The 15,721-nt window shown below is 39.7% G+C and overlaps 1 protein-coding gene across 1 annotated transcript in view; it reads right to left on the minus strand.

Annotated features, from left to right (window-relative positions):
- The window catches only part of LOC308240139 (tubulin alpha-8 chain-like), a gene marked incomplete at both ends in the record, with an annotated part of 49,495 nt that overhangs the window by 731 nt on the left and 33,043 nt on the right, over positions 1-15,721 (minus strand). The window contains 2 exons of the mRNA XM_080653091.1: positions 12,560-13,240; positions 14,681-14,829. Of these exons, the coding sequence (XP_080509217.1) occupies positions 12,560-13,240; positions 14,681-14,829 (830 nt within the window). The remainder of the gene's footprint in view (positions 1-12,559; positions 13,241-14,680; positions 14,830-15,721) is intronic.

A 15,721-nucleotide genomic window follows, 5' to 3' on the forward strand; every position in this document is an offset into this window, starting at 1 on the left:
TTGAAGTTATTATGAGGTTTATTCTTTCTCAAATGGTCATTTGAAGTTCCTCTTAGTTATGCTGCCAATAAATTTAGGGAAGTTTCCCTGCCAAGGGTGAAGGGTTGTTTAAAAGGTCATAGAGATAAAACCATGAGCTGGTTCTTTGAAAGGATAAACAAGATTGATAAACCTCTAGCCAGGCTCACCAAGAAGCAAAGAGAGAGGACCCAAATAAACAAAATCAGAAATGAAAGAGGTGAAATAACAACAGACCCCACCGAAATACAAAGGATTGTTAAAAAATACTATGAACAACCCTATTCCAACAAACTGGACAACCTGGAGGAAATGGACATATTCCTAGAAAAATATAACCTTCCAAAACTCAATCAGGAAGAATCTAAACATCTCAATAGGCCAATAACTATGGAAGAAATTGAAGCAGTCATCAAAAAGCTTCCAGCAAACAAAAGCCAGGGGCCAGACAGCTTCACAGGGGAGTTTTACCAAACATTCAAAGAAGAACTAAAACCTATCCTCCTCAGACTATTCCAAAAAATTCAAGAGGGAGGAACACTTCCAAGCTCATTCTATGAAGCCAGCATCACCCTAATACCAAAACCAGATAAAGACAACACAAAGAAAGAGAATTACAGGCCAATATCCCTCATGAACATAGATGCCAAAATCCTCAACAAAATTCTAGCAAATCGGATCCAGCACTACATCAGAAAGATCATATTCCATAACCAAGTAGGATTTATCCCAGGAATGCAAGGATGGTACAATATCCACAAATCAATAAACGTGATACATCACATAAACAAATTGAGAGATAAAAATCACAGTCATATCAATTGATGCAGAAAAAGCATTTGACAAAACCCAACACCCTTTCTTGATAAAAACTCTCAACAAGGTCAGAATAGAAGGATCATACCTCAACATAATAAAAGCTATATATGATAAACACACAGCTAACATCATACTCAATGGACAAAAACTAAAACGATTTCCCCTAAGAAAAGGAACAAGACAGGGATGCCCACACTCACCACTCCTGTTCGACATAGTACTGGAAGTACTAGCCATTGGTGTCAGACAAGAAGAAGAAATAAAAGGCATACAAATTGGAAAAGAAGAAGTAAAGCTGTGCTTATTTGCAGATGACATGATATTGTACATAAAAAACCCGAAAGACAGAGTGAAAAATGGTGGCGGAATAGACAGACGTGTTCCGAGCCTTGTCCCGGAGCAGAAAGAAAGAACAGCTAAGGGTAGCACGAGGAGTGTTTGTTGGCAAGTTGGGGGATAGCTGAATTCCAGAAGAAGGTGGGGGACTGCTAAAAGGGGTTCCCCTCACCTGGCAGCACCAACTGCGGCTGGGTCCCCTCCCGGAGCTGTGGGCTTGGACGCGGAGTCTGCGCCATCTTGAACCAGAAAGTGGAGCTTATCAGAACCCTGAAAATCCACAACTGCGGCACCCACGGAACAGCTGCGAGCCCCAGAACAACGCTCCCCAATTGGCGCAAATACACGGGTTCAGAGGAGCTCTACACTCCACCACGGAAAGGTCAGATTTCGCCTGGGATAAGGTGAGGTCTCTGGTCCCGGCGGGAGAGGAACGCGCGTTTTGCGGGAGCTGGAAAACCAGAGAAGTCTGTGCCTAGAAAAATCGGTGGCTGTTGGGGCTGGTGTGATCTGTGAATGTGGAAGGGGGTCCTCAGAGCTGCTAAGAGAAGGGCTCTCTAAAAAGCAACCCATTTTGATGTGGCGTGCAGGGACACCCTAAGAATTTCAGGGGTGTGCTGGCTGACTAGACTTACGCGCAGCTCCAGAGTTCGCATACTTGGGCTTTTTCCTCTTCAAATCCTTGCTTCTGATTACTAAGCCCAATACATAGGATCACCCAGTTGGGGATACCCTGGGAGACTGCAGGGGAAAGTTGTTTTTTCTGGAACCTGGGGATCAGAGTGGGGAGTGACCATCGGAGAGTCAGCTCTGAGGCAGCCCACTCCCACAAAACGGTAGTGAGTGCCACAGGGAAAGAAGGCTCTAAAACTGCCTAGAGAGGCCATAGATAGACCCGGAAATCAATCCAGAAACACTGCCACCCAGGGGCTGAATCACAAATTGACTCTTGTGTAATAAAAAATAAAGGAATACGAGAAATTAAGACACACCGCCTGCTTAAAATCAGGACTGGCTTACAACACTGAAGAGCAGTGGAATGCAGGGAACTGCAATACTGTCCGGACTGAGAAACAGGTGTGCCAAACAGAACAACAGAGGAAGTGAATGACCTTCACTACTCCACATTTTTTTTATTTTTTTATTTTCATTTTTTTGCATCTTTTACTAAAGAAACTAATTTTTTTCTTTTTTCCACACTTGATTTTACCTTTTTAATTATTACATTTTTATTTTTAATCTGTACTATTACTACTGCTATTTTATCTTTTTTTTTAAGTGTCATTTTATTTTTTCTTCATTTTACTTTGGTATTAGTATTCTACATTCTATTTTCATCTTTCCTTTAAGATCGTTTTACTCTATCTCAACTCTACCTTAATGCCATCACTCTCTTCCTAACCTTCCCCTTTTTGGTGTCCTGTTTATCTCACCCCTTTCGTGCTTTAGATTTTCCCTATTCTTTCTGTTTACTCCTTGTTAAAATTTCACCCTACTTACATATCTAATCTCCAATCCCCTGCTCCAAGTCCATACACACCTCTCTCTTCGCTGTCTTAACTATCCAAAAAATTGTTTTTCTCTCTGTCCTTTTGTTGGTGTGCGCTTGAATGTTGATTATATCGAATTTTTATGCTTTTTTTGTGAGATTGTTTTGCATATTCTTCTTTTGTTTATTTTGTTTGTTTGTTTTGTGCTTCTGTTTTCCATTGCATCACTCAATATTAGTTGGTGTTGTAGTTTGTATTAATCCCCAGGTACTTGTTGGGATTAGTGATTGTTCTATTGGAGTTTTATCCCCATATATATAGTTTGTTCCCCTTTCTCTCTTAGTCTCTTTCTTGTCTCTCTTACTTTTTTTTCCCTTTCCCAATTTCATTTTGACACTCCTTTTTTTTCCCTTTCTTTCTTTTTCCTCTTCTTCTTTCTCTCCTATCCCCTAATTTGCCATTCTCTGGTGGTCACCTTTATTGGATGTTATTAATATTGTGAATACATTTCTGTTCAGTGCCTTGTGTGTTGTACCTGGTAGTGCTGTATTTTGTGCCTTGAAATCAACGCAGGAGAGAGAGAACTACATAACCAGACACCCAGAGAAGAGAGACCATGGGGAGACAAAGACACAGCCCGCATATGAAAGAAAAGCAGGCATCACCAGAAAAGGAAGTAAACGAAATGGAGGCAAGCAATCTTCCAGAGAAAGAATTCAGAGAAATTGTCATAAGGTGGCTGAAAAGAATGGAAGACAAATTTGTCAATATGAGCAAGAACCAAGAGGAAATGAAGAAGAACCAAGAAGAAATGAAAAATGACATCGCTGCTGCAAAGAACTAAATAGAAAGCATCAAGAGTAGACTAGAAGAAGCAGAGGACCACATCAGTGAGCTAGAAGACAAGATGGAAAAAAATGCCCAAGTAGAGCAACTTCTAGAAAAAAAAAATTAAAAGGCAGGAGGAGAGCCTAAGGGAACTTTGGGACAACATGAAACAAAACAACATCCGCAGAATAGGGGTTTCAGAAGGAAAGGAAGCTGAGCAAGGAATAGAAAACCTCTTTGAAGAAATAATGACAGAAAATTTCCCTTATATAGGGAAGAAAAAACCCACACAAATCCGAGAAGCTCACAGAGTCCCAAGCAAAATGAACCTCAAAAGACCGACAGCAAGGCACATTATAATTAAATTGGAAAACACCAATGACAAAGTAAGAATCTTAAAAGTGGCAAGAGAGAGACAAAAAGTTACATACAAAGGAACCCCCATAAGACTAGCAACTGATTTCCCAACAGAAACTCATCAGGCCAGAAGGGAATGGAATGAAATATACAAAGTCATGCAAAGGAAGGCTGTGAATCCAAGAATACTGTGCCCAGCAAGGCTATCAATCAAAATTGAAGGTGAAATCAGGAGCTTCACAGACAAAAAAGGACTAAGGGAATTTATTACCACCAAACCAGCAATGCAAGAAATGCTAAAGGGTCTGCTGTAAAAAAATGAATAGGAAGCGAAGAAAGAACACAGGGTAAAGAATAGGAATGGCGACAAATAATTACCTATCAATAATAACTTTAAATGTAAATGGATTAAATGCCCCAATCAAAAGATATACGGTAACGGATTGGATAAGAAAACACGACCCATATATCTGCTGTCTAAAAGAAACCCACCTCAAAAAAAGACGCACACAGACTGAGGGTGAAGGGATGGAAAAAGGTTTTCCGGGCAAATGGGACTGAAAAAAAAGCTGGTGTAGCAATACTTATATCTGACAAATTAGATCTCAAAGTGAAGGACATAACAAGAGATAAGGAAGGCCATTTTATAATACTAAAGGGAGCAATCCAACAAGAAGAAATAACTCTGGTAAACATATATGCACCCAATACAGGAGCACCCAAATACATAAAAACACTCCTGGAGGATATCAAGGGAGAAATTGACAGCAATACAATCATAGTATGAGACTTTAATACCCCACTATCACCACTGGACAAATCCTCTAAACAAAAAATCAGCAAAGAAACATCAATCCTAAATGACTCACTAGACCAGATGGAATTAATTGACATCTTCAGAACATTTCACCCCAAAGCCACAGAATATACATTCTTCTCAAGTGCACATGGGTCATTTTCAAAGATAGACCATATGTTGGGACATAGGCAAAGTCTCTTCAAATTTAAGAATATAGAAATCATATCAAGCATCTTCTCAGACCACAGTGGCATGAAACTGGAAATCAACTACAATAAAATCAACCCAAAGAAATAGAACACATGGAGACTAAACAGCATGCTATTAAACCATGACTGCGTTACCAGAGAGATAAAAGAAAAAAGAAAAAACATCATGGCAACAAATGACAATGAAAACACTACAATCCAAAATCTATGGGACACAGCGAAAGCAGTCTTGAGAGGGAAGTTCATAGTACTACAAGCCTACTGCAAAAAACAAGAAACAATGATAATAAATTACCTAACCCAACAACTCAAAGAGTTAGAAAGAGAGCAACAAGAAAAGCCTAGTGTAAGCTGAAGGAAGGAAATAATAAAGATCAGAGCAGAGATAAATGACATTGAGACCAAAGAAACAATACAAAAGATCAACAAAACCAAGAGCTGGTTCTTTGAAAGGATAAACAAGATTGATGAACCTCTAGCCAGGCTCACCAAGAAGCAAAGAGAGAGGACCCAAATAAATAAAATCAGAAGTGAAAGAGGTGAAATAACAACAGATCCCACTGAAATACAAAGGATTGTTATAAAATACTATGAACAACTCTATTCCAACAAAGTGGACAACCTGGAGGAAATGGACATATTCCTAGAAAAATATAACCTTCCAAAACTCAATCAGGAAGAATCTAAACAGCTCAATATGCCAGTAACTATGGACTAAATTGAAGCAGTAATCAAAGAGCTTCCGGCAAACAAAAGCCCGGGGCCAGAGGGCTTCACAGGAGAGTTTTACAAAACATTCAAGGAAGAACTAAAACTTATCCTCCTCAGACTATTCCAAAAAATACAAGAGGAAGGAACACTTCCAAGCTCCATCTGTGAAGCCAGCATCACTCTAATACCAAAACCAGATAAAGACAACACACTGAAGGAAAATTACAGGCCAATATCCCTCATGAATGTAGATGCCAAAATCCTCAACAAAATTCTAGCAAATCGGATCCAGCAGTACATCAGAAAGATCATACACCATGACCAAGTAGGGTTTATCCTGGGGATGCAAGGATGGTACAATATCTGCAAATCAATAATTGTGATACATCACATAAACAAATTGAGAGACAAAAATCACATAGTCATATCAATTGATGCAGAAAAGCATTTGACAAAATGCAACACCCTTTCTTGATAAAAACCCTCAACAAGGTCAGAATAGAAGGATCATACCTCAACATAATAAAAGCTATATATGATAAACCCACAGCTAACATCATACTCAATGGGCAAAAACTAAAACCATTTCCCCTAAGAACAGGAACAAGACAGGGATGCCCACTCTCACCACTCCTCTTCGACATAGTACTGGAATTATTAGCCATTGCAATCAGACAAGAAGAAGAAATAAAAGGCATCCAAATTGGAAAAGAAGAAGTAAAGCTGTCCTTATTTTCAGATGACATGATATTGTACATAAAAAACCCGAAAGACTCCATCAAAAAACTAACAGACTTAATAAATGAATTCGGCAATGTAGCAGGATAAAAATTAACGCCAAGAAATCTATGGCATTTCTATACACCAACAGTGAACTTACAGAAAGAGAGACTAAAAAAGCAATCGCATTTACCATCGCACCAAAAAAATTAAGATACTTAGGAGTAAACCAAACCAAGGAGGTAAAAGACCTTTACGCAGAAAACTACAGGACACTGAAAAAAAGAGATAGAGGAAGACGTAAACAAGTGGAAGAACATACCATGTTCATGGATTGGGAGAATCAACATCATTAAAATGTCCATACTACCCAAAGCAATCTATAGATTCAATGCACTCCCCATTAAAATACCAACGGCATATTTCACAGACCTAGAAAGAACTCTCCAAAAATTCATCTGGAATAAAAAAAGACCCCAAATAGACACAGCAATCCTGAGAAAGAATAATAAAGTAGGAGGGATCTCATTACCAGATTTCAAGCTGTATTACAAAGCCACTGTCCTCAAAACAGACTGGTACTGGCACAAGAACAGACATATAGATCAATGGAATAGAATAGAGAATCCAGATATCGACCCAAACCAATATGCGCAATTAATATTTGACAAAGGAGGCATGAGCATACAATGGAGTCAAGGCAGTCTCTTCAATAAATGGTGTTGGGAAAATTGGACAGATACATGCAAAAAAAATGAAACTATATCACCAACTTACACCATACACAAAAATAAACTCAAAATGGATACAGGACATAAATATAAGACAGGAAACCATAAAAATACTAGAGGAATCCACAGGCAGCAAAATCTCAGACATATGCCAAAATAACTTTTACACTAATACTGACCCTAGGGCAATGGAAGCCAAAGAGAAAATAAAGAAATGGGACTACATCAAAATAAAAAGCTTTTGTACAGCAATAGAAACCATCAACAAAACAACAAGAAGCCCCACTGTATGGGAGAACATATTTGCAAACGTTATCACTGATAAAGTTTTAATCTCCAACATCTACAGGCAGCTTATACAACTTAATAAAAGGAAGATAAATGATCCAATAAAAAAAAAATGGGCAACGGACCTAAATAGAATCTTTTCGAAAGAAGACAGAAGGAAGGCCAAGAGACACATGAAAACATGCTCAAAGTCTCTAATTATCCAAGAGATGCAAATCAAAATGACAATGCGATACCATCTCACACCTTTCAGAATGGTCATCATCAAGAAATCAACAAACGACAAGTGTTGGCAAGGATGCGGAGAAAAAGGAACCCTCGTGCACTGCTGGTGGGAATGCAGACTGGTGCAGCCACTGTGGAGAACAGTATGGGGTTTCCTCAAAAAACTGAAAATGGAACTCCCATTTGACCCAGTAATCCCACTCCTAGGAATATATCCTAAGAAACTAGAAACACCAATCAGAAAGGATATATGCACCCCTATGTTCATAGCAGCACAATTTACAATAGCTAAGATTTGGAAACAGCCTAAGTGCCCGTCAGGAGATGACTGGATCAGAAAACTATGGTACATCTACACAATGGAATACTATGCTGCCATAAAAAAAGAAGGAATTACTACCATTTGTAGGCACCTGGATGGAATTAGAGAACATTATGATAAGTGAAATAAGCAAGTCAATGAAAGAAAAATACCACATGATCTCACTCATTTGGGAATAATGAAAAACATTATAAACTGTTGAACAAAAAGATAGATACAGAGGCAGTAAAGCATCAACCAGACTGTCAAATTGCAGCGGGAAGGTTAAGAAGAGGTGGGGGAAATAAGAGATCAAATGAAGGACTTATATGCATGCATATAAGAGTAACCAACGGATGCAAAACATGGGGGGTGAGGGCATGTATGGGAGTGGGGTGGGGGGGGGCAATGGTAAGATATGTACACATATAATACCTTAATAAAAAAAATAAGCAAAAAAGGAAGAAATGCCATGAAAAGAAAAAAGAAACGAAAGACTCCATCAAAAAACTAAGAGACTTAATAAATGAATTTGGCAATGTAGCAGGATACAAAATTAACGCCAAGAAATCTATGGCATTTCTATACACCATTAGTGAACTTACAGAAAGAGAGACTAAAAAAGCAATCCCATTTACCATCGCACCAAAAATATTAAGATACTTAGGAATAAAACTAACCAAGGAGGTAAAAGACCTATACGTGGAAAACTACAGGTCACTGAAAAAAGAGATAGAGGAAGACGAAAACAGATGGAAGAACATACCATGTTCATGGATTGGGAGAATCAACATCATTAAAATGTCCATACTACCCAAAGCAATCTATAGATTCAATGCACTCCCCATTAAAATACCAAAGGCATATTTCACGGACCCAGAAAGAACTTTCCAAAAATTCATCTGGAACAATAAAAAGACCCCGAATAGCCACAGCAATCCTGAGAAAGAAAAACAAAGTAGGTGGGATCTCAATACCAGATTTCAAGCTGTATTACAAAGCCACTGCTCTCTAAACTGCCTGGTACTGGCACAAGAACAGACATATAGATCAATGGAATAGAAAAGAGAACCCAGAAATTGACCCAAATCATTATGCTCAATTATGTTTGACAAAGGAGGCATGAACATACAATGGAGTCAAGACAGTCTCTTCAATAAATGGTGTTAGGAAAATTGGACAGATACATGCAAAAAAAAAATGAAACTAGACCACCAACTTACACCATACACAAAAATAAACTCAAAATGGATCAAGGACTTCAACATATGACAAGAAACCGTAAAAACACCAGTGGAATCCACAGCCAGAAAATTCTCAGACATATACCGAAGCAATTTCTTCACTGATACTGCTCCTAGGGCAATGGAAACTAAACAGAAAATAAACAAATGGGACTATATCAAAATAAAAATCTTTTGCACAGCAAAGGAAACCATCAATAAAACAACAGGAAAGCCCACTGCATGGGAGAACATATTTGCCAATGATATCAATGATAAGGGTTTAATCTCCAACATTTATAGGGAACTCATGAAGCTTAATGAAAAGAAGATAAACAACCCAATCAAACAATGGGCAACTGATCTAAATAGACACTTTTCAAAAGAAGACAGAAGGAAGGCCAAGAGACATATGAAAACCTGCTCAAAGTCACTAATTATCAGAGAGATGCAAATCAAAACAACAATGCAGTACCATCTCACACCTGTCAGAATGGCTATTATCAACAAATCAACAAATGACAAGTGCTGATGAGGATGTGGAGAAAAAGGAACCCTTGTGCACTGCTGGTGGGAATGCAGACTGGTGCAGCCACTGTGGAGAACAGTATGGGGTTTCCTCAAAAAACTAAAAATGGAACTCCCATTTGACCCAGTGGTCCCACTTCTAGGAATATATCCCAAGAAACTAGAAACACGAATCAGAAAGGATATATGCACCCCTATGTTCATAGCAGCACAATTCTCCATAGCTAAGATTTGGAAACAGCCTAAGTGCCCAACAGCAGATGAGTGGATTAAAAAACTGTGGTACATCTGCACAATGGAATACTATGCTGTCGTAAAAAAAGAGTTCTTACCATTCGCAACAACATGGATGGAGATGGAGAGCATTATGCTAAGTGAAATAAGCCAGGCAGAGTAAGATAAATATCACATGATCTCACTCATTTGTGGAATATAATGAACAACATAAACTGATGAACAAAAATAGATCCAGAGACAGAGAAACATCAATCAGAACATAAATCCTTATGGAAAGTAGGGGAGGGTGGGTGTAAGGAGGAGAGATCAACCAAAGGACTTATATGCATGCATATAAGCGTAATGAATGGACACAGATAACAGGGGGTTGGGGGCATGAATGGGAGGTGGGAGTTAATGGGGGAATAAGGACACATATGTTATACCTTAATCCAGTGGTCGGCAAACCACAGGTCGCGAGCCACATGCGGCTCTTTGGCCCCTTGAGTGTGGCTCTTCCACAAAATACACGGCCTGGGCAAGTCTCTTTTGAAGAAGTGGCGTTAGAAGAAGTTTAAGTTTAAAAAATTTGGCTCTCAAAAGAGATTTCAATCATTGTACTGTTGATATTTAGCTCTGTTGACTAATGAGTTTGCCAACCACTGCCTTCATCAATAAAGAATTTTTAAAAAATAAAATAAAAGGTCATAGAGATATTCCAGAGCAATAAATAAAAAGATCCTAAAGGCCTGGCAATGAAGTTAGTGTTAATCAAGCCTTGTATCTCTAAGAAGAGGGACTTCTTAGAAGAAAAGCAAGGACTCCAAGCAAAGAAAGTTAGTTAAAAACTCTTGCCTGGACAAGTCTACTTCTCAATTCTGGTCGCATGGCAGGGTCCACCAACAAATCCAGCTCAATCTTATGGTGGGACTACTATGCTAGAAATCTTTCTTTTCCTCACATACATCATATCAAACCAAAGCCAAGCCTAGGAACTGTAGAAACCTGGAAGAAATCTAAAGTGGTAAACTGTGATAATACTTATGGACTGAGATTCATGGTGCCACCCGAAAAGTACCTCTTCTACCCAGGCCACCATGCATTAATTGCCAATCTCTTCAATTCATAGCTTTAAAATAAATACATGACTTATTGAGAGGTGGAGGTGGGAGTGGCAGCAGGCTATACAGGTAAGGTGATTAACCCATTAAATGGATTCACAAAGGTCTGCCATTCCTCTTAGATAAAAGTGGTATCTTGGTGATAAAGGTGATGCTAAGACAGGAGTAAATACCAAAAATAAGAATGGGACGTTAAATGAATATGAACTCAGCCACATTACATAATTTGCTAGATCTGGCCCTGACCAGCAAAAACTTGTTGCCTAGAGCTAACTCTCTTTTTTGAACCATAGTATTCCTTGACCTAAACTAAGTGGAGACAAGCACCATTGAGAAGGATGAAAGAGGAGGAAGTTCAACAACTTTCCCACAGCCTGTGCTTTTCTGAAAAGCAGATCAAGTTGATGGCACTATCTTATCTTTCTGGACATGACCCGAAAGCTTCAGTTTAAAATAAAGTAGAGAATGGGAGGGGGTCTTCCTTTTGTTAATTTCCCCATCGCTGTCACATCTCATTTTTTCTACCTTTTTCTTATTAGCATGTTTTATTGTTTCCATTTGAAATAGGAAAAAAAGAAGTGCATTTTTTGAAGAATGTGACTGTTTTCATAAGAATAACCTGACACACAAAATAGGCAGAATCTAGAAAAAAAAGATTATGTATGTAGCTATGAGTAGGGCAATGAGTAAGAATGTTATAATTCCTTACTCAGCAGATCAGCTAGGTCAGAGTTTCATAGGCCAAATAGGTCAGCCAAGAGGCTGGTACATGGTGCCTTGTTTTTGTAAGTCCCAACAGGGAAAAACTGAGATATGTTCATCACTATCTCCAGTCTGGTGCTCAGTAAACCTCTGAATTATTAAAGGACTGGGCGGTACTAATTAATATAAATGGTGGTAGTTATTTTGCTGGTGGAATCTATTTAAATACCATGGAACACAGGACAAAGTGATCAACCAGTTCACATGTTCAGAGCCAGCTGCATGCCCTGCTAGTGAAACTCAAATGGTGGTTTTATCACTATTCAGTGTTTAACTAGCACTTTATCCAGGAGTCTTCCCTGGATATTCCACATCTCCACAAGAATATTTATTTTTTCACAATAAATTAGGAGAACACATCTTTTGTTAAGTGGAGGGAATTACACCTCTTTGGCAACTTTAATGATTTGGTTATCTCCATTTTCTAATATACTGTCAAATCACAACTACCTCTACTCCTTTATCCTGTTCATATCATTTGCCCACACATGTTCTTTCTAGCCTGTCCACTCCTCACTATAAAAGAAACACCCTTTTCTGCCTGACCTGTGAGATGCTTGTAGATCTTAGGGTAGGAGCTGTAGAAGTCTTCTCCCTATTTCAATAGTGCCCCTCCCATTCTTTTACTAGCCCTTTATAATAAATTCCCCCCTTACCTGTATAAATTAAATGAGTGAGTGAGTGAGTGAATGAATTTAATTAATGGTACAGTTGGCTTAAGCCCCTCTTCCCATATCATTCCAATAAAGCCTGAAGTGTCCATGGAATTGTGTATCTGTCTAAGACTCTGGAGTTTATACATTCTTCTCACCCATCCTTGGTAATCTACCTCTGCTTCTCTAGTTGTCTAACTCCTCCCTGTGTCATCAGCTCTCACCTTGAAGCCAGTGGGACACCAGTCTACAAACTGGATGGTCCTCTTGGTTTTGATGGTGGCAATAGCAACATTCACTTCCTTGTGCACCACATCCCCATGGTAGAGCATGCAGCATGCCATGTACTTGCCATGTCTTGGGTCACACTTCACCATCTGGCTATTGGGATCAAAGCAGGAGCTGGTTATCTCAGCCACAGAGAGTTGTTCATGATAGGCTTTCTCAGCAGAGATGATGGGTGCATAGGTGACCAGTGGGAAGTGGATGCGGGGGTAGGGCACCAGGTTGGTCTGGAACTCGGTGAGGTCCACATTGAGGGCCCCGTCAAAGCAGAGAGAGGCAGTGATGGAGGATACAATCTGGCTGATAAGGCGGTTGAGGTTGGTATAGGTGGGGCGCTCAATGTCTAGGTTCCTGCGGCAGATGTCATAGATGGCTTCATTATCTACCATGAAAGCACAATCTGATTGTTCCAGTGTGGTGTGGGTGGTTAAGATGGAGTTATAGGGCTCAACCACTGCAGTGGAGACCTGGGGGGCTGGGTAGATAGCAAACTCTAGCTTGGACTTCTTGCCATAATCCAGGGAGAGGCATTCCATCAGTAGAGAAGTGAAGCCAGAGCCAGTGCCCACACCAAAACTATGGAAGATCAGGAAGCCCTGCAAGCCAGAACAGGCATCTGTCTTGTGAGAGTAAGACATGAGAAGAAACCATGAAGACAAGTTTCTAAGAATACCCTAATGCGGACAAAGGCAGGCAATCCTTCTGTCTGCCCCACTACATCCCTCAACATTTTTATGTGGGTGAAATCAAGCAGCCTTGAAGGAATAAGGAAACACAAAGGAGTTGGATTGACCTTGGGAGGGCTAGCTAAAATATGGGGCAGCAAACTATACATGCATATGCCTCTAGGTACATGAGCATTTCAATCCAGTGGCTTTGTGGAACCAGGAATGAAAGTTTCAGAACAACAGTAGTTAATGGCTATGCCCTTTGAGAGCCCCCAATTCCTCACCCACTTCCCCTGCCTTCATCATTTGATTTTGTGGAAACTGCTGACCTATAGATCTTAGCCCAACCTAGGAAGGTGGCTCAGGAAACAATTTCAGAAATATAAATGGAGTCAAAGAACCTGAGTTTTAATATCAATTTGACATTTTCCAGTTGTACAAATTTAAGCAAGTTATGGAACCTCTTCAGACTTCTGTTGCTTCTTGGTTAAAGTGGGACAATAAAAAATACACTCATATCATAAGGTTATTGTGATCACTAAGTGAAATAGCATAATATGCTGAACAAGGACTTGACATGCAGTAAGCACCCAATGTCAGTGCCTATCAGAATGAAGAGATTTCATAGATTCACAGGGTGTAATCTATGATCATTCAATCCAGTGGTTATGAACTTTTGGGGATCAGACAGTTTTGAGGCTAATGACCATTATAACCCCTTTTCTAAATTGAAAGGGTGAACACATAAAAAATTTGGCATCCTTAGCTCTCAAGAACCCCTGATCAAGTTTCCCCTTTTTCATTAGGCAGATAAGGAAATGAGGGCTCAAGTAGATGTGACCACTCTACAACTAGAGCTTTCTAGTCAAACCAACATGGTTTAAATCCTAAATATGCCATTTTCTAGTTGTGTGACCTGAGCCAATTTTTTTAACCACCCTGGCCCTCATTTCTTCACTTGTAAAGTACAGGGAAGTGACCTCCTTCATAACATTATTAAGGAGATTAAATTAAGGAATATATTTAATAAAGATTCATAATGGCATTTGTAAGTACTGAAATATATCAACAATCACTTCCTGTCCTCTCTTCCAAGTTTAATGCTTTGTTAACTTATGCTTCCAACAAGCAAAGAATTTAGCCTTCCTTATGCCTGGAGTTTTCCCCAGTATCAATAAATATTAATAGGGCATCAGCTTGTAGGGTAGTCCATGAGGTCCAGGTAGAAGAAAGGGCACCATCCCTGTGAATGCTTCTTACAGAACATAAGCAGAAATTCCCAAATCTTAGGAGTTCTATCCTATAGCCTACGGCCACATGCCTCTATCCATTCTGCTCAGAGAGGTATGAGTCTAAGCCTATCCACTTTAGCCTGCCCTTATTAACACTTACCAACTTCCTTATGCGGTCCAGCACCAGGTTGATGCTCTCCTTGCCCAATGTGTAGTGGCCCCGGGCATAGTTGTTAGCTGCATCCTCCTTTCCTGTGATCAGCTGCTCTGGATGGAAGAGCTGGTGGTAGGTTCCTGCCTGAACCTCATCTACCAAGAGAGGGGGACCATTGGGTCTTACTATCTCCTTTCCCATTAGAATATCATATAACACCCTTCTGGGTCTTCTCTTCCCTACTGTAAAACTCTACAAAGGTGAATCCAGACAACCTTGTAACAAACGTGCAAAAGGCTAAGATAAGTCTAAAGTGACATAGGCACTAAAAGAATCAGAAGCCAGTGACTCCAGAAGGTGATAAGAAGCCTGCTGCTCTCCTGGATACAACTTAAAAAAGCCTTAACTTTACAAAGCTCACTGAACACTAAAGTTGATTGCCACTCCTTCCATCTACCTTGATCCCTCAAGGCTTCCCTCTTATTTTTTCTTTCATGTTGCAAAGTTATCTCAAAACTTAACCTGATTTCACTTGCATTAAAATGTTCTAGAGACAGAGAAAGATTCAGGGTGATCTGCCCATTTCCTAGTCTCTCCCAGGAATAGTTCCCCATCACCTCCACCTCAAGGTGGTAATAATATACATTAGGCATTAGAGATAATTTAGAATGAAAGGTTCTAGAGGAGCAGGAGCCCTGGAAAGGCTGTCAAGAGGACTATGCTCACCTCTAAGGGTCCACACAAAATAGACACATAGCCAATTAGAGGCACCAGGTCCCAACTGCACCCCTTCTTTTCTTCAGGGGTCTCCTACTCCCCTAGAGAAAGCATCCATTTTCATGGTGGCCTGTAAGGGTAATCTGCACTTTTTGTATTTGTACAAAGTTCTCAAGGGCAGAAGTACCTGGAGTCAGCTGTGCCTAGATATTAGTGGTCAGGCCTTATAGACATTTGCCCAGACATCTTTGTGAAGCTTATCCATCCCTTGATTGTTGACCCAGCTTGGAGCTGAGGAAATCCAGATCCAGGGAAATGGTGCTTAAAGGG

The sequence above is a fragment of the Plecotus auritus genome, assembly GCF_963455305.1.
Source record: "Plecotus auritus genome assembly, chromosome: X".
Classification (NCBI taxonomy): domain Eukaryota; kingdom Metazoa; phylum Chordata; class Mammalia; order Chiroptera; family Vespertilionidae; genus Plecotus; species Plecotus auritus.